The sequence below is a fragment of the Antechinus flavipes genome, chromosome 4 (assembly GCF_016432865.1).
Source record: "Antechinus flavipes isolate AdamAnt ecotype Samford, QLD, Australia chromosome 4, AdamAnt_v2, whole genome shotgun sequence".
NCBI lineage: Eukaryota > Metazoa > Chordata > Mammalia > Dasyuromorphia > Dasyuridae > Antechinus > Antechinus flavipes.
The window spans coordinates 219485935-219504874 of NC_067401.1; the positions used below are offsets into that span (position 1 = coordinate 219485935).

The window sequence follows — 18940 nt, forward strand, 5'->3', positions numbered from 1 at the left end:
TGTTCTGTAAGAAATGACCAGCAAGATGATTTCAGAGAGGCTTGGAGAGACTTACATGAACTGATGTTGAATGAAATGAGCAGAACCAGATCATTATACATTTCAACAACGATACTGTATGAGGATCAATTCTGATGATAATGGCAATGAGAGGATCCAATTCAGTTCCAATTGATCAGTGATGAACAGAACCAGCTACACTCAGTGAAAGAACACTGGGAAATGAGTGTGGACTGCTTGCATTTTTGTTTTTTTTCCCCCCAGATTATTTTTACCTTTCTAAATCCAATTTTTCTTGTGTAACAAGAAAACTGTATAAATATGTACACATATATTGTATTTAAGATATACTTTAACATGTTTAACATGTAAGGGACTGCCTGCCATCTAAAGGAGAGGGTAGAGGAAAGGAAGGGAAAAGTTGGAACAGAAGTGATTGCAAGGGTCAATGTTGAAAAATTACTCATGCATATGTTCTGTCAATAAAGAGCTATTTAAAAAAAAAACAAACAAACAAAAAAAAAAAACCAAGATCATTCCCAGGCCATGATAAGACATTAGAGTAGTACTCAAACCAAAATGGTTAAAATAAAATTCATTGTTTTTGCCCTTAAGCAAAAAAAAAAAAGCTTTATGCCTGCCTCTCATAAACTTGCTGCCTATTCCCTAATTGCTCCTTCTAATTTGTCATGAATTTGCTCGGCTGGCTGTTGTCCTACCTCTTTGAAGGACCAAAATGACATCACTAAGCTAGAGTTGAGTTACAATGTGTATGACTAGCTGATTAGACCAAAACAAGCTCAGGATGCTCTGCCATAGGTCGGACACAAAGAGTCCCTATGAATATTTGGAATGGTGTCTTTAACTTGGTGCATCTTGAATTTCTTCTGAGCTAATTCAATAATTGCTTATAGAGCACAGTACCTTCTCTGATGAGGGCACACCATGCTGTCATAGATTTAGAAATCGGGGCTTAGACCTCCAGTGAGCCTACAACATGTGATTACTGTGGGCAAGTCTAATGAGTGCTTCTCTTATGAACTCTAACATCTAGACTATTTATTCAGACCTTTTATGACTTCTGGCTGGCTCCCTGCTACATTCACAAGGATGAAATTGCTAGGGGTCAAAACAATTAGGGAGGGGCTATCATATAGTTTTAATGACGGGGAAGAGAGATGAACAGATTGATTAAAGCTGTCTGAAAAGTTTGCTCTCTATATATACATATATATTATATTATCTACACATACCTATTAGATTTATCTATACTTATTAGAGCTATATATATTATAATATATATTATATATCTATATTACATATCCACATATTATACATATATTATTTAGAGAGAGAGAGAGAGAGAGACACTCATGAAAATGATTCCATTTGACTCTCCTTCTTACCTCCTTTCACAAAACCAGTGTTTTGAAATCCAAATAGGAAACTAAAGGAAACCATACAGATGACTTCTTTAGGCCCCTTTTAATCTTATGTCTCAGTAAGGCTTTTACAAAAACACAAAAGAAGTTGCAGTGAAAAACAAAAGAAATTATTAAGAACATATATGACTATCTAAGATTACTAGAGTTTGTTTTTTAAAGATAAATAAGGAAGGGTGGAAAAGTCAAACTCTTTATTATTAACATCACAACTATTATCAATAAGTTCCAAGCTCAAAGTCCTGCCTTCCTAGACCTCCAATTCCTATATTAAAATGTTACACCATAAATACAATACTCAGAATTTGCATGGCTCTCTTGGTCTACTGGGACTGCAAACATGGTTATCATGTTTATATAACAGATTACAACTAACCACATTCATTTTTTTCTTGACCTACAACTCTACAACTCTACTAAATAAGATTCCAGAGCATCTCTTGATTTTCATTTTGTATTCTGTCAAATAAATTTGGTAGACAGAAAGCCTCTAAATCAAGAGAGCTTTTTGTTGCAACAAACACTCTTGGCTAGCTGGAGTCCTTAGTATGGGACATTATATGACTTTAAAAATTTCTAACTAGTATGGTTGGAAATCTTTCTAAAAATATTTCACATTTCAACTACAAAAAGCATAACTTGAAAAAAGAAACCTCAGGTCATCATTATGCCATCAATCATTATGTTATAATATACTTTGATAAAAATTCTTTGGAGCTTTGCTTTGGATATGTGTAGGGTTTTTGTCCTTTATAAGACTCTTTAAAGAAAATCTTGTACTATCATTTTCTAATTGTATTTGCTTTGGTGAGGAAACTGGCAGCAAAACATACCAAGGATGGTCTGAAAGAAGTAAGGATGGTTAGCTTAGAGAAGATAGGGGGTCCAATGACTTGGGACACACTGGCATTTTCTCTGGCTGTCCCTTATGTATAGAATGATCTCCCTCCCTCCCTCTGCTTCTTCTACTGATTCCTTTAAAAATCAAATTCCTAACTTTTACATCTCCAGTTCCTCTTAATTCTAGCTTTCCCTCTGTTAATTATTTACTATTAATCCTGTTTATATCTTGCTTATATATATTTATTTGCATGTTAGATTGCAAAGTTGTTGAAGGCAGGAGCTATTTTTTTGTCTGCTTTTGTATCCCCAAGCTTTATTTAGCATCAATTGAGAAGACAGTGGTTATAATCTTAAACTACTTGGAGAATTGACAAGTAGAAATTAATTAGCTTTATTTTGTTTCTGAGGGACAGAACTAGCAACAATGGATGGAAGGCACAGATTTTCAATCATTGCAATTAATTTTTTTTAAAAGAAGTATGTAGATTTTTTTTCATGCAAGACACAGAGTTCAGAACCAAGATGTTTGCTACAACAAAACCTCTCTTTTGATTTATAGTCTATTCATTTGGCCTAAACCAACTGATTTTATAGTGAAATCAATAAGTTATCTGGAATCCCTTTTCCTGAGATTAAAGGAGAAAACCTCCCAAGAATTAGTCAGAAAGTAGTAAAATCCTTTTACCCCTGGAGGTTTTCCAGTGATGTCTGGGTGGCCATTTGAGGGGCAATAAACAGATACAAATTAAGCTGAATAGACTCTGAGGTTTTTTCCAAGACTCCCTAAAATTTCTGTTTTTTTCTTTGCTGGTAGACTGTTTCTTAAAGCTGCAAGATCTGTTTTTTACAGAGCCCAACTCTGACCTATCCTGCCACACCCCAGTCCCAGCTCTGTGGGTTATACTGTATTCTCTCCTCTAATTTGCTGAGAATTCAATAAACCCAACAATAAAGTTTGTTAAAACTGTGGGAAAGAAGAGGAAACAGTTTCGGGGAGAACCTAAAACAGAACTGTTTCCTATGATTCAAATAAATGAGCTTCCAGGACATGGACTTTGTGACATCTTCCTTTGCTCAGGACATTTTTTACCCTTTATTATGGTTCTCAATTGTGTGGCCAGATGAACAGTATCCAGATTAGTGAGGATGTTGCTAGATTAAGTACTTCGTATTAAAAAATAATAATAAAAAAAGATCACAAGCTGATAATTTTGAAGCCTATTTTCTTCCTTGCTCAAAAGGGACATAGTAGCTCCCTCCCTTTCTTCTCTTGAGAGTAGGGACTAGGGTATCCTTTCCTATCTTTCTCTATAATCTCAACATTTAGCACAAAAGTAAGTAATGAAGAAATACTTGTTAACTTGATCTGATTGTCCACTGGGTGTGCTAATTCACTGGCAGAGAAATTAATTTGCCAAAAAAATTAATTCTTCTAACAGAGAGGGAAGAGAATGAGAACACCTGGGTTTAAATTCCAGTATTCTTGCCCACTTTCTATCAAGGTAAACTTGAGCAAATGATTTAATCTCTCTGATTATTACCCTCCATCGTAAAATGGAGATAATATTCTACCAGATTATCTCAAAAGGTTATTCTGAGAAAAGTATCTTTGTAAACCACAAAGTACTATTTAAAAATGTAAGGTGATATTTTATCTTCAATTTTCTCTGGCAGAACTTTTACAACTTCTGAATTTGTTTTCATTAATCTAACAATTATTTATTAATAAGCAGCGAGCTCTCAGCTAGCTATCTCCCTGCCATTAGGACAGACTATGACATTTCATAATTTCTTTTCATAGTCTCAAGTATTTCTATTCATGAATTCTACCAATCTTGAACTAGACACAGAATTATTCAGGTATTTACAATGTCTAACATAATACTTAGGATTGCTACCATACTAAAATTTCTTATTCTAAAGTTTTTATATTAGTTAAGTCAAGTCCTCAGGAAAAATACCAATAAGAGCATTTACATGGAAAAAGGGACATACTTGCATAAACCTTCATGGAGTAAATAAAAACTTTTTTTGAGACCTTACTAATAATTCTGTCAATTTCAATAAGATTAGACACTTTTTAAAATCACTTTAATAGCCAATGATCACCAATACTATAACTGAATTTTGATACATACATTTTAATTTCACCCTTATAAAAGAAAGATTACTGAGTACAGTTCCTAAGCCACAAGTCTGACCATAGATCTTACTCTTCTGCTCAAGAATTTTCTATAGTTCCCTATTGCCACTAAAATCCAAATCCCTCTGTTTAAATGCCCCTCATAATCTAGTCCTTCATAGTCAACCCTAGTCAATATTTTAACATATTGAAATTATGTTTCAAGGAATAAGATATCACTCAAGTTAAAAAAATACTTATTTCTTAGATCTTTTAGGCAGAATCCTCATTTGTGTCCTATACACTGTATCAGAGAGACTCCCTTGTTGCTGTTACTTGTAATCATTTAATCTATGAACCTTTTTATTCTAGTAACACAAATACCAGACAATTTGAAAAACTAGTTAGGCATGTACATTAAGAGCCATTTTAAGGAAACAAATATACTGCGCTTCTGTCTATTTTCCCATTTAAACTTATCCCTCTGTTTATATTACTATTATGTTACTATTCTTCTACCTGGCGGACTTTCAAATGAACTGGTTGAAAGATCATTCACAGTAATTTCTCTAATTGTGTAGCTGGTATGATAGCTAACAAAGAAGAACATTGCATCTTTAGAGATTTTTTTCATCTCTCAGGAAAAGAACTTGTAATACTCTCCTTTGTTTTTTTACACCACATATTTGTGCAGGCAAACATTTTCACTTTTATCCCCATTTTAAATCAAGCTACAGAAATAAACTCAATGAAGAACCAACCAGATTTAAGACCGTCTGGTGTTGAGCCAAAATATCGTAAAACATTGTTCAATTAAAAATGTCCAACACTGAAACTAAATCTACATGTAACTGTTATTTTTGTTGGGCATCTCTCCAGTTATAATTTTATTAAAATATTTACATTCAACAAACTTTGCAAAACAAAATAATATGCAGTCTTACAGATAATTATAAGCATATAGGATATCTTGCTGGATTACTTCTTTTAATATAGAATTTCACTTAAGATACTCAATTATTTTATAATTTTATTATTTAGAACTTTCATAATTATAGGTAGAATGTAATTTTGTATTTTATAATTATAGAAATTTTAACCTGGAAGTTTTTCTACAAAAAATTATTACTGTAATATGTACTGTAAGTACAAAAAGTACTTACTGTAAGTATTTAATGAATAAATCTAAAAGAATATTATGAGTAGTATATTAAATCACCCAGGTGTTCACAACATATTATTATTATTATTGAAAGGAGTTCATGGAACAAAAAAGTTGGGAACCACTGCCTTAGAGGGATAGAATGGACCTGTGATTTCATTGGCATAATATCTCCCACATAAAGAAAGCCCTTTATTAATAATAGAGGTTGGCACCTTTTCTGTAAACTGTAAACTGTCTACACAGTTGTCTAGAGAATTGAGAGGATTATTACTCAGATAGAATATATCACAGGTAGGACTTAAACCTAGCTCTGTGGCCTCTTATTCTGTATGTGTGCCTGGGAGGTAAGAAAACTGCCTAGATATTTATTTAAGGGGTTAGAGTTGGGGTTTTTTTTTTGGGGGGGGTGAGTGGGGAAAGGAATTCTTATCTCAATATAACTGATTTCCTTTGAAAACCTATGTTTATATTCATACATTTTAAAACATTCTTAGAATGGATAAATCTATTGGCTTCCTTCCCCACACCACCACAAGGTCAATGACTCACACAAAAAAATGGTTAAGAATTCCTGCTATTAACAGTAGCTATGAATAAAACAATAGGAATTGAGATACCCCAAAATTCACTAGTAAACAAAATCTAGGAAAGGAACATAAACAAAAACCATTGTCCTCAAAAAATAAATAAATAAATTAACTATGCACAAATATCCAAGATTTAGATAAGGAAAATAATTTGATAGCCTGACACAAAGGGGAGAAATTTGAACTGCTTGTAGGTTTTGTTGAATTGCAAAATTGAAATGTTAGCTCTGGATGAATCTCTTATCATTCATACTACTGAAATAAGATAGGTAAAAAGGGGGAGGAGAGGTAGCACTACATAGTGTGCTATCTTCATGTGAGGAAATAAAGCCAGAGGGGAAAAACATACGGAGACAGTTTTTAGATTGGGGGGCTGAGAAAGAGAATTGGGGTGAATCAAAGACAGGAAGAATAGAAAGAATTTTATCACGGGAATGTATTATAGGTACCTAGAGGGCTGAACTTGGAGTCAGGAAAACCTTAAACACTTAACTAGCAGTGTGACCATGGGAGAGTGTTTTTGTCTCAATTTTCCCAACCATAAAATAGTGATAATGGTAATTCCTACCTTCCATTCTTGTTGTAAGGATCAAAAAATACAAAATTTGTATAGTGCCTAGAAAATAGTAGGCTCAATACAAGTGCTAATTCTTATATTATAATTAAAGACCACCTTCACAGAAATAAAAAACAGATGAAGAGTTTTTGGGAAATGGATTGTAAACTTGCAATACTCATTGATATAGACTCATTGGACTTCCTTTATCAAATCAGACATCTATTAGTGCTCACTCTCTCAAAAGTAGAATGGGTCTAACAACTTCTTAAAGAAAGAAAACCAGGAACTCCCACATTCCTCTCTGCATCCCACTGCTTAGTGTCTGGACTCCTTTTTTTCTCTACTTCTCAGCAGTCTTTTCACCTTGGAAAAACGGTGATTCTAGGGCAGTCTAGTGTAAATGGTAGAGCCTGTTTTAAAGGAAATGCCCAGGCCAGCCATTAATTCTTCTATTCCTCTGTGGGCATCATGTCTACCTTTGTGGATTTTTTCTTTACCATGATCCCATATGAGTGCCATTCTCCCTCCCTCATATGTCCTGACTTTCTCTATTAGAAAATAAACTGCTTATGGGATTGTTTTTTTCCTTGTTTTTTGTATTCTCATTATTTAGCATAGTACCAGGAACATGTTGTTGTTATTTGGTCAGTTCAGACTCTTTGTGACTCCACCAGATGTGTAGTAAGTGCTTAATAAATATGGTTGCTGAAGAAATCCTATTCTGGATCTGATTCTCACTTACAGTTAAGAGGACACTGCTAAGGTAAAAGTGACTACCTCATTTAAGAATCTGTAATAGAGAAGGAAAGGAAACCTAAGCACAATCTTACAACTGCTAAGGTAAAAGTGACTACTTCATTTAAGAATCTGTAATAGAGAAGGAAAGGAAACTTACGCACAATCTTGCATGTACTTTTTATTTGGGAAGAGTAGCTGTCAAGGAGCTCAGAAGAAAATATAGATAGAATTAAAATTCTAAAAGAAAAAAAAATCAGTCCAGAAAGAATAGAAAATGCAAGAATTTAATGCTGGAGATATAAAAAACACAATTCTGATGAATATAAACTGAACTTATCTGAAGATGTGGAGGAATCAAAGACTGCTCAACAAACTTCGGATTAAAAAAAAAAAATGTTCCAGATAGAGGGTGAATATAAAGGCATGTCACAGTCCTTTTTAAGAATAGTGTCAGCAGTCCTAAAATTTGGAATCAGCTGAAGCTGGTGGGGGAAAAAAAAGCTATGTATAACAAAAAAGATTTTTTAAAAAAAGATATATTGAGGAAAGAGGATCAAAAAAGACAGAGAAGGCAGAGTTGCTCTCTCTTTATCCTGCAGGTTTTCTCTGCCCAAAAAAAAAATAAATAAATAAATGACCGCGGGTGAAAAAAGCAACCCCCCCCAACAAAAAAACCCGAACTTTAAATGATTAATAATAATTATACTTAGTATTTATATAACACAAGTACTTTGAAAGTTTTTCAAATCTTCAAAATATGGAAAAATGTGAGATTATCATTTTAATTAATATTCCCACTACATTATCTTCTCTTCCAAGCCACTGTTGTTCAGTCGTTTTAGACTTTTGTGATCCCATTTGGAGTTTTCTTTGGCAAACGATGCAGAAATGGTTTTCCATTTCCTTCTCGAGCTCATTTTATAGATGAGGAGGAAACTGAGGGAAACAGGATAAAGTAACTTGCCCAGGGTCACACAGCTAGTACTCAAATTCAGGTCTCATTGAGTCTAGCTCCATTGCTATATCTATCATGTCACCTAGCCTCTCTGCCTCATGGCGTAGCCTACCCAAATTTCAGCAAAGAATGACACAGAAACTCACTCTTTTTATGAGGGGGAAAAAAAGATCAATTACATCATCACTCCCAAATCTGATTAAAATATAACTGGGAAATATTTATCCAATTAAATAAAAATACAATAGAACACTGACAATGTTATTACGTGGTTTTCTAAGTTAATGCTCAAGTCTATATGTATCCACAAGGATCCTTATGGAGGATTTAGTGGCCTCCATTTCTATCTGAATTTGATACCACTGGTTTAAATAATAGTCCCTATTAGAAAAATGTAGAACATGTTGAATGCAAAAAGTTATTAATAGTTCTGTCTCAACTTGGAAGGAGGTCTCAAGTGGAATGCCCCAATGTGACATTTGAGTCAATAATCTGGATGAAGGAACAGGCAATGTTCTAATCTGAGTTAGACAGATAACCTTTCTGGCTTTTGCACTTATAGAAAACCCAGAATATTGGGCTGAATCTAATAAAATGAAAAATAATAAACAACAATACTGAAGTCTTCAAAAGTCCCTGCGTCTAATAGTTTATAATCTAATGGAGAAAACAACATACAAATAAATATATACAAAGAAAACTACAAATAGGACAAAGTCAAATATTTGAGAGTTTTCACGTAAAAGGATTGAGCTAATTTTGCTTGGCCCTAGAAGGCAAAAACCAGGAACAATTAAGGGAGGCTGCAAGTAGGTTTGAAGTCACCAAAGTCTTCCTGATAATTGTTGCTTGTCCTTCATTCTCCAAGAGGGTCATGACATCAAGGAGATGATGCCATGATATGCAAGTGAAATGAATTTCATTAAGGAAGGGCTGTGCAAGGTTGCCTGCCTCATTTTCCCCTCCAGAGCCATCTGGGTCCATTGCTCAGACATAGATGAGGCAGACTGGAGATGACCGTGGATGCAGAGGGAGACCGTGGTCTTTTTAAGCTAAGATCTTTAACAGATCTCAGTTTGATTTAGGCAATGTCCATTCAGTGATTAAGGGTAGGTAAGAAAATGGCCTCTTTTACCTAGTCAAAAAGTCTGGGAGGGGAAGACTTTGTAGACAAAACAGAAACAATTGCTATTTATTTTCACAGACCCAATGAAGGCTCAAGCAATGACTAAGTTGGACTTGGCCTGGGAGCTATAGTTACCAATCAATAAAAGCCAAAGTGATTTGGGTTTAAGGTGCAGTCCTTAAGAAAAAAATCTAGACCAAAAGTCCCAAGATTATCTCACAAGGTTCACGGAGAGGCATGTTGTAATAGGAAATTCTTTTTGCCTTTCTAGTCTGTTCCAACTCAAAGTTCTGTCATTTTGTGATTTCAGAACTGGATTTTTAAAAAGAGAAGTGAGTATAATGACAACAGTGAAAACAGCAGCTTGTCATCGTGACAGCACTGAAGACAGAAAAATTCAAATGCAAGAATGTAAAATTATACTATGTGTGTATGTATGTGTATACACATTCAATAAAAAAATGCAATAGGGTCATCTTTATAATTACCAATGAAAGACAATGAACAATGTATTTCAGAAAGGTTTCTAATAAAAAGTTACAAAATCTCAGCTGGGGGAAAAAAGTCACATTCTTTCCAAGTGACAGGGATGAAAAAAAGGAATTTCTTTGGCATCTTGGCTTCAATTAAATAAATGAATGAATAAATATGTATGTGTACACACACACACACACACACACACACACACACACACACACACACACTTCCCCACAGAAACTCTCATTTGTTGTAAGAAGCATTTATATATTACTTTTAGATTTAATAAAGCACATTAATGTTCACTATGTCACACTACAACCCCCTGAACTATTATTATCCTCATTTTACAGATAAGGAAACTGACTGAAAAATGTTAAGTAAATTGCCCAGATTTAGACAGCTTTTAAGTATCTGAGGCAAAACTCAAATGCATGTCTTCTCAAAAATATGCCCAATGCATTACCCATAGACTATAGTTAATAATAGTTAAATTATCAGTACTATTATCATTAATAAATATAATACTACCTTCTTATACTCCAAAAAGCAGGCAAGCAGATACTGGATAGAGCATAGAGCAACAAGCCTGGAGTTAGGAACACATGAGTTCAAACTAGCCTCAGACACTAGATATGTGATCCTGGTCAAGTCATTTAACTTTTATTTGCCTCAATTTTCCCATCTGTAAAATGGGGCTAACAACAGTACCTACCTTGCTGTGAAGTTGCTATGAGGTTCAAATGAAATAATAATCATAAAGCACTCAGCATGGTGCATTTACACCCATTAAGTGCTATGCAAATGTTAACTATCATTACCCTTACAGCTGCCACTATAACCTCAAAAGTGGAGGGAGAGGGAAAAAAAAACCAAAAGTTAACTTATCCAAGATTATATGGCTCACAAATGAAAGAGCCAAGAGGTCAAATGAATATTTTTAAACTAATTAACATGTAACAAAGACAAAATATATAAAATAAATATTGCTATATAGACTGTACCCTCATTCTTTTAGCTTGTCAACTTCTAGGGAAGTATTCTGGGTTAATAAGGCTGTTATATGTTTCTCTGGGAACCTGATAATTATTTATAATATGGTTGCTATGGGAAAATTAGTCCCCAGGCCCAAAAGAAAAAAAAAAAAGCAAAATCCCTGACTTACATAAATTGTTTCTATGTTTGAAGCCGCCTGAAAAATCATCTTTTAAAATTAACAGCTTCTATTAACCAATCATCACTGAGATTTTAACAACAATTTATCCTGATTACATTAGACATTAATCATTATCTATGATATGTACAGAAGATAAAATTTTCTGATTTGTCTTGATGCTAAGAGGGGAAATAGTAGTTGATCACATTAATATTCATTTTTATTTATAATTTTATGGCCTTATAGATACAATTACCAAAAAAAAAAAAAAAAAAATCCAGTGGGAATCGTCTTGTTTTCATGCAGAACCAGTTAACCATATCAACACTGAACATAGCTTCCCTTCATCTCTCCAACACTCCTCCTGCCTTCTCTTTATCTCACCAACCTCACGTCTCTTTACTTCCCAATAACTTCTCCTGCCAAGCTCATGAGTGAACTCCAAATTTTTAAAACTGAATTACTGCCCATAGTGCCAATTTCTTGATTTCTCATAGTCACTAATTTCTATTTGCTCAATTCTAATTTAAGAACTTATTTTCTTCAGTGAGTTTTTCATTTTCTTTTGCATTTGCCAATTCTACTTATGGATTTTTTTCCTTCACTGAATTTATGTTTTTTTTCCATTTTGTCAATTCAGCTTTTTAAGACATTCTTCTTCTCCTCAATAACTTTTTGTATCTCTTTTATCATTTAGCCTATTCTGTTTTTTAAGATGTTATCTTCTTCAGTAATTTTTTTGTGCTTCCTTTACCAATTTGTTGACTTTTTTTGGTGATTTTCTTACATCACTCATTTCTCTTCCCAAGTTTTTTTCTAACTCAATTTCAAAATTCCTTTTGAGTTTTCCTATGGCCTAAGATCAATTCATATTTTTTTTTCCTGGGGACACTGAGTGTTGGTGCTTTGGGTCTTCATTGTCACTACCTCATTTTTTTTAGTCTATTTCTTGATGTAATTCTTTGTTATAGTGGGGTTCTGCTTCCAGGATAAAAGACACATTGTCCCAAGTTTTAGCGGTTATTTTCAAAAATACTTCTAAGGACATGTAAGTTTTAGGTTCTTCCAAGATGGTGTGATCTAAAGAAAGGTGTGCTTCCTATTGTCCAGACCTGTGGATACTAGTCTGTGAGAGACTACAATCACTTTTCTGACCTGAAACTATGCTGAAGGTCTCTGTTCCACTATGGCCACGAACTCTGGTGTTCTATAATTCCTCCTCATCCTGGGATTGCCACTAGCCAGGACTATGAACCCAGATCCTAGTATGGGCAAATCCACAGAGTTCGGACTCTAGTGCCAGCAAAGGGACCCCTGTAAACTCCTTCTGATCAGACTGACCCCTGTCTACTTTGGAAGCAGCAGCTGCTACTACTGATATAGCTATTGGGCCTGGCTATTGGTCTGCTAGAGCCTGATCTGCACTGATGCAGCTTGCACTGGATAATGCTCCACTCTTATCCAGGTGCAACAGACCTTTCTTGCTGACCTTCTAAGTTGTCTTTGGCTAAAAATTTATTTCTCTTCATCTTTTGTAGTTTCTGCCACTCCAACAATTGAATGGTATTTTAAACGTATTTGGAAAGATTTGGGAGAGACCTCAAGCAAGTCACGGCCTTCTCTCCACATATACCTCTATCCCTAGTTTGATACCTTTGGAATATTTCTCTTCTCCACAAAAACTACCATCTAGGAAGGCTTCCTTGTTTAACCCTGCATTATAAATATAGTTTGGACAAAGGATACAATCAAGATTTATATCTTTATGTCATAAACCTCTCCTCAGAATAATGCTTTAAAATGCATAAAATTAAATATATAGGACCACAAAGGAAACCAATTATATTGAAATATAATCCTCAAAACAATCAGTTCTATCTAACTCTTTATGATCCCATTTGGAGTTTTTTTGTATTGTTTTACCATTTCTTTCTTCAGTTCATTTTACAGATGAGGAATTGAGTTAAGTGACTTGCTCAGAGTCATATAGCTAGAAAGTGTCTGAAGCTAGATTTGAACTCAGGAAAACAAGTCTTCCTGATTTCAAGTCTAAGGCTCTATCAATTTTGTCCAAGTTTGTGGCTTCCAGACTAAAAACCCCTGATAACATAATTCTTCTGTTTTACAGATGACACAACAGCTAGTGAAAGTTAAGGCCATATAAGTGAGAAGCAGAGCCTAAGTTCAAGTTCAGATTCCTTGATTCCAAATAAAGTGCCCTTTCCATAAGGTTTTTCCTCATCAGAAATGGTTTAAGTGTTGCTTGAGCTACTGCCAGATAGAATAATATTCACCTTATGACATCCTCTCTACAATTTGTGATCAATGAGATAAACATACAAGATATATAGAATAGCTACAATTAAACTACTGCATGAAAACATGATGATGTTTCCATCATATAGATCAAGGGCAGTATATAATAGAGTAGAAAAGAAGAAGAAGAATCAGTCACTGTGAAAATGTGAGTTTCTAGTCTAGTTTTATGAGGAAAAAAGGAAGAGACAGAGAGAGAAGAGAAGAGAAGAGAAGAGAAGAGAAGAGAAGAGAAGAGAAGAGAAGAGAAGAGAAGAGAAGAGAAGAGAAGAGAAGAGAAGAGAAGAGAGAAGAGAAGAGAAGAGAAGAGAAATGTTTTCCTTGTCCTGGCCAATCAAGGATATCTTAAGTAAGCTTCATTTTCCCCCCTAGAGTAGGAATTTCTTGAGCATGAGCACTAATTTTTTAAACTTAACTCCACAGCTAGCATGTATTTCTAAATAAGTGTAAGCCATAGATAATATTCTGACCATAGTTTCAGTGACTTTAAAACAGATATGGTCTTCTTATCAGAATGGTGAATGGTGCAGATTAGGAGGGATCACTAATATACAAAATGAGAAACTCATACTTTAAGGTCTTCGGAGAACTGAATAATGGATATGATTTCATTTTAACATAAAATTTAATAGGGATAATAAACTAATATTTATATAGAATTTTCAGTTTCAAAGATTCTTATCATTATTTTATTTAATCCTCAAAATAACTGCATGAGATAGATGCTATTATTATGAGGTAACTGAGGATGAAAAGGGGGGCAAGTAATTTGTCTAAGATCATGCTGCAAAGTGTCTGAGGCAGCATTTGAATCTTTCTAATTCCAGGTCCAGCTTTATCTATTCATAGCAGCACCCTCAATTCCTCAAACAATGCAAAGCTTTCCAATGACTTTTTTTTTTTTTTTTTTTGCTGAGGCAATTGGGGTTAAGTGACTTTCCCAGGGTCACACAGCTAGGAAGCCTTAAATGTCTGAGACCATATTTGAACTCAGGTCCTCCTGACTTCAGGACTAGGCTGGTATTCTATCCACTACGCCACTTAGCTGCCCATTTCTATTGACTTTAAAAAATTCAACTGTACAACTATGACCCTTGAAGGAATAGGTCCTAATTGGGTTACAGTAGAGAAGGACTAGAGAGCTATACTTTATAAGAATAATGGAATTAACAGATGATGAATTAGGTTGCATAAAATGCATGTAAAGTTGAAAATGCTAATTATCATAATGAACATATTATGAAGTTATCCTTAGCTTTGGCACTGATCACACCAAAAATTCTTGCAAAAAGTTCATTCAAAGAGCAAGGCTTTGATAAGTATATTTTAGTTTTTCAGGTTGTTAAACAGTTGTAACACTGTTATAGACTTAGTTTAATCAGAATATAACCCAATTTTTTTTATCATTAAAACTATTTTGCTCCATATGGGAAATTTTTTTTTTTAAAAAGAACAAATCCACTTATTCATTAAAAAAAAGATTCAAATCAATTACCTTAACTGCATTTGATAGATTTTTTAAAAAATCTATAAAATACTTAATTGCACAAGGACTTTGGGTATACCCTATAATAAAATGCCCAGAAGGGAAGTTGGAGAGACCCATGGGCAGAAGAGCATTGATGAAAACATCTGAACCAGGCACTGCACTCTATAAATATTGACAAACTGGAAGGAGTATGGCCAGTAGAGGTCGACCAAGAAGATAAAAGGGTTTAAAAACCAGGTCACATGAAGAATGGTTGAAGAAACTGAGACATGTTTAACCTGAGAAAGGGAAAGAAAAAGAGAAGCAGAGGAGAATCAATGATTGAAAGATTGTCTCATTTTTTTAAAAAGGGGGGAAAAAAAAACCCAGAATGAACTAATCTTGCCTGACTTCAGGAAGAACTAGATCCAAGGGGTAGAGAAATGACAAAAGCCATATTTCATCTCAACTAAGTTTCCTAACTTGAAGAAATCCAAAAAAATGGGAATAGACAATATGCTCTTAGTAACAGGTCTCAGAGAATAGAGAATACCCTTTGCCCTAGGGAAAAGCTGTGGAAGGTTTATAAATAGGGTGTTAGGTGGACTAGAGTTCCAATTCTGAAAGCCCACCATCAAATAATATCACTTAAAGAGAAACTGAAACAAAGCTATATTATTAGCAAGGAGTAAAGAAGCCCATTAAACTAAAACAAACACTTTCCTTCTACTCCTCTTCCCTCTTCTCAAGAAGTTATTTATGTTCATTTCTAAGCTTACAACGCTAATGAAATTGGTTTGTTAATGGAAAAATTATTGGGGGGGAGGAGAGGGGAAGAGAAGAATAAGGGAAGGGGAATGATAGTGTCAATAGAGGCCAGAATAGCCATTTCTGGTAAAACATCATAAATCTAAGTTTCTCTTCCCTCTCTCCCAATTTGAAGACTATGAATACTGAAGAGACTATGTGAAATCAACAATTTGCAAGTGCATCTGCCATACCCTGGTATTTTTTTCCTCAAAATTGGCGTCAATAGTGTAAAAAAAAAAGTTGTATAATGCAATTGTTTTTGAGAAAGCTTAGAAATTTATAATTCAGTGTGTTTGGCTTCTATGTATTGTTTATACTCTAATGCTAATATTCCTTATTTTTAAAATTCCTAAAAGTATTTCCAATTACTCCAATATTTACTCTCTCCTCCATACCCAAAGGGGAAAAAACCAAACAATATGAGTTTTTCCCCAGCAATCACTCACAAGACTCCAATTAAGGAGTATCACACAAATAAGAACAAATAACTATGTTTCTTACTTTAGTATGATGAACTTTTTCTTCTCCTTCAGAGCAGAAAGAATAAATACATGAAATTTCTTAAGATTAAAACTGCTATAGGTTTGCAGCAAATTGGCCAAAAATAGTCAGTTTCACAAGGTTGGAGTAGGTGGGGCATCAAAATGTTACAATCTTTTAGTTTAGTCCAGAACAGTTGTTACAAGAGATGCAGGAGTTCCAAACCATCCTTTTTAACATAAGCTAGGCAACATTTGCATTAAAAAAAAAAAAAAAAAATCCCCAAAGAGTAAGCCAAATGCAATTTTTTTGGGGGGGAGGGGAAGGGTAGACTAAGCTGCATTTCAAATAGACTGATAAAATCAGGTTTCACATTTTGGTTGTTAAAAAACAAACAAACAAACAAACAACGAAAGGGTTTATTATTTCAAGTGGTGCACCTCCAAGACATAGTTTCAATTCCAAACCCAAATTTGAACATTTTACAATTCAAGGAGTATGGCCAACCAGTTCTGTTTGTTATGAAAGTGATTCACTTCTTGTAACTGATTGAAAATGAACTCAACCAAGTTTCTAAGAAGGGCCAAATTAGTTCCCAAATGTGTCATTAAGTGAAATTACAGTATGAACTGTTAGAACGCTTGATATTAACAGATAAATATTATCTCAGGAAAATCCACACAAACTTGATATTTACAAGCACTATAACTGAACCTTAAAGACTAAAGGTAGGAAATACCCCATCTTTCCAGAAAAACCAAGTTATCTAGTCATATCTGCCTTAAAATATGGGCCCTCTTTCCTAAGTTTTTTTTTTTTTTAACTTTTTTGAAGGCTGAAGCCAATGTTACTTCGGTTTCTATCAGAACACAAATGATAGCAAACTAATAAAAAAAGAAGAAAAGCAGGCAGGGGAAGAAGTTTTTAGTGGATGGAGAGAGCTGAATTTATTCTGTCACAAAGGGACACAAAATTGAATGAAGATAGCAAGAAGGGTCAAAAAGAAATGAACTGGTTCATGGCATCAAATAACCTTTAGTGTCCTTTCCTGGCATCCATGGCATCATGATAATACTTGCCCAGTCAGACCCCATTTTATTGTATTTAGGAGGCGACTTCTGAGATAGGCTTATAGCAAAGTTGTCTCTTGGGGTTAGCTGGTCCGCTCCCGCCCCCTCCCCTCGAGTTCTGCTGGGACTGAAGGAAAGCCCAGCTAAGTGTTTATCTGTTTTTATTTTTAATATAGTGTGTGAAGAATTCTAAGAATGCCCGTTAGAAAGTACATCTCTACATATCACAAGGTTTTTACTACGAACACAGAGGTTCACATTCAGAAAAAGTTAATCACCTTACCAAACTTAACGCTAAGCCGAAGGCTTAACCCTTTCATGACTTGCCCTAAGGAACTGTTTTGGAAAGGCGGCCAGAAGAAGCGGTAGGGGAAGACCTACAAGCCTCCTTCACTCTCAAGGGGGGAAAGTGTATACGCACTTACACTCACTATTGCACCTAGACACACATGCATGAACAAGAAAAGATCATAACAGAGGCTGTAATGCTACAGGCCAGACGAGGGGCTGGGCTCACCTACTTATCCTCGGAGGTGTCCGGGAAGAGTTGAGCCAACAGATGCCACCTTCACAGAACAAAGAAGATAAGGACAGAGGTAGATAGGGGTGGTAGAGGCCAAAGTGGCCAGGGACCGAGGAATCACAAACCACTTTTCTCCACAGTCTCTGTGCCCTGCAGGGCAAGGCTTGGGTTTTGTTGCCTTTTGTGTCTTCCCCTCCCGCCCCCCAACCAGACATCTAGAATAGTACAAGGCATATCGTAGGCGCTTAATAAATGCTTGTTGCATTGAATTGGGTTAGGTAAGGGGCTTAAGATGGCAGGACGCAGGCTCGAGGTGCTCCGCAGTGGGAAAGGGGGTGTTAAAGTAAAGGGGGCGATCAATACCCTAAAGAAGGACCCCACCCGAGGTTACTCGGCTGCTCTCACCTCATCGCCCCACTTGAGCACGTCTTTGTGCCGCTCCTTGACGGCGTGGTAGATATGCAGAAACTGGAGGATCCCGTGCCGCCGCACATGGTCCGCGTGGCGCTTGGTCTCTTCCCAGCTAAGCGGCGAGCCCTGGGACAGGAGTCCCATGGCTGCCCCCGGTGCTGCTGCTCTTGCTGCTGCTGCTGCTGCCGCAGCCGCCTCCTCGCCTTCCCGGGCTGCGGCTGCCGCTCAGAGAAGAGAAGCAAAGCGGACGCCTCTCCAGGCAGCTCCTGGATGATGGGGCTGCTGCTCCGTGCTTTGGGGCTCCGGGCCCGGGCTCCCCTCCCGGCCAGGTAATGGGACCCCGGCGTTCGACCACCCACGAGAGGGAAGGAGGGAATGGAGAAAGGGAGGCTCCGGGGCAGGCTTTTTCTCTTCTTCCTTCTCTTTCTTCGGTGGCTTCCTTGCGCCCTACCCACCTCCTTCTCCGGCCACAGCAGCCTCTCCAAGCCGTCCCGCGTCCCGACGTCGTCGGCTGCAACAGCAACCTCTCCCCTTTGCCGGTTGTCGTGCACAAGCCGCTTCCTACTTGTGACCAAAACCTGCGGCGCCGCGGAGCATGCCCAGTACCCGACCCTGCTTAGAATAAAACTCCAGTGCAAAATCCGTCCCTCCGGGTTTTAAAGACGGCGGGAGGGCGAATGGGCGGGGGCGGG

The 18940-nt window shown here is 36.1% G+C and overlaps 1 protein-coding gene across 4 annotated transcripts in view; it reads right to left on the minus strand.

The window, feature by feature from the left end:
* Positions 1–18396, minus strand: part of GCLC (glutamate-cysteine ligase catalytic subunit) — a 74600-nt gene extending 56204 nt beyond the window's left edge. For all 4 annotated transcript variants that reach the window (XM_051997162.1, XM_051997163.1, XM_051997164.1 and 1 more), the window contains exon 1: positions 18243–18396. In XM_051997162.1, coding sequence (XP_051853122.1) covers positions 18243–18392 — 150 coding nt within the window. In that variant the 5' untranslated portion in view covers positions 18393–18396. The remainder of the gene's footprint in view (positions 1–18242) is intronic.
* Positions 18397–18940: the final 544 nt, after the last annotated feature.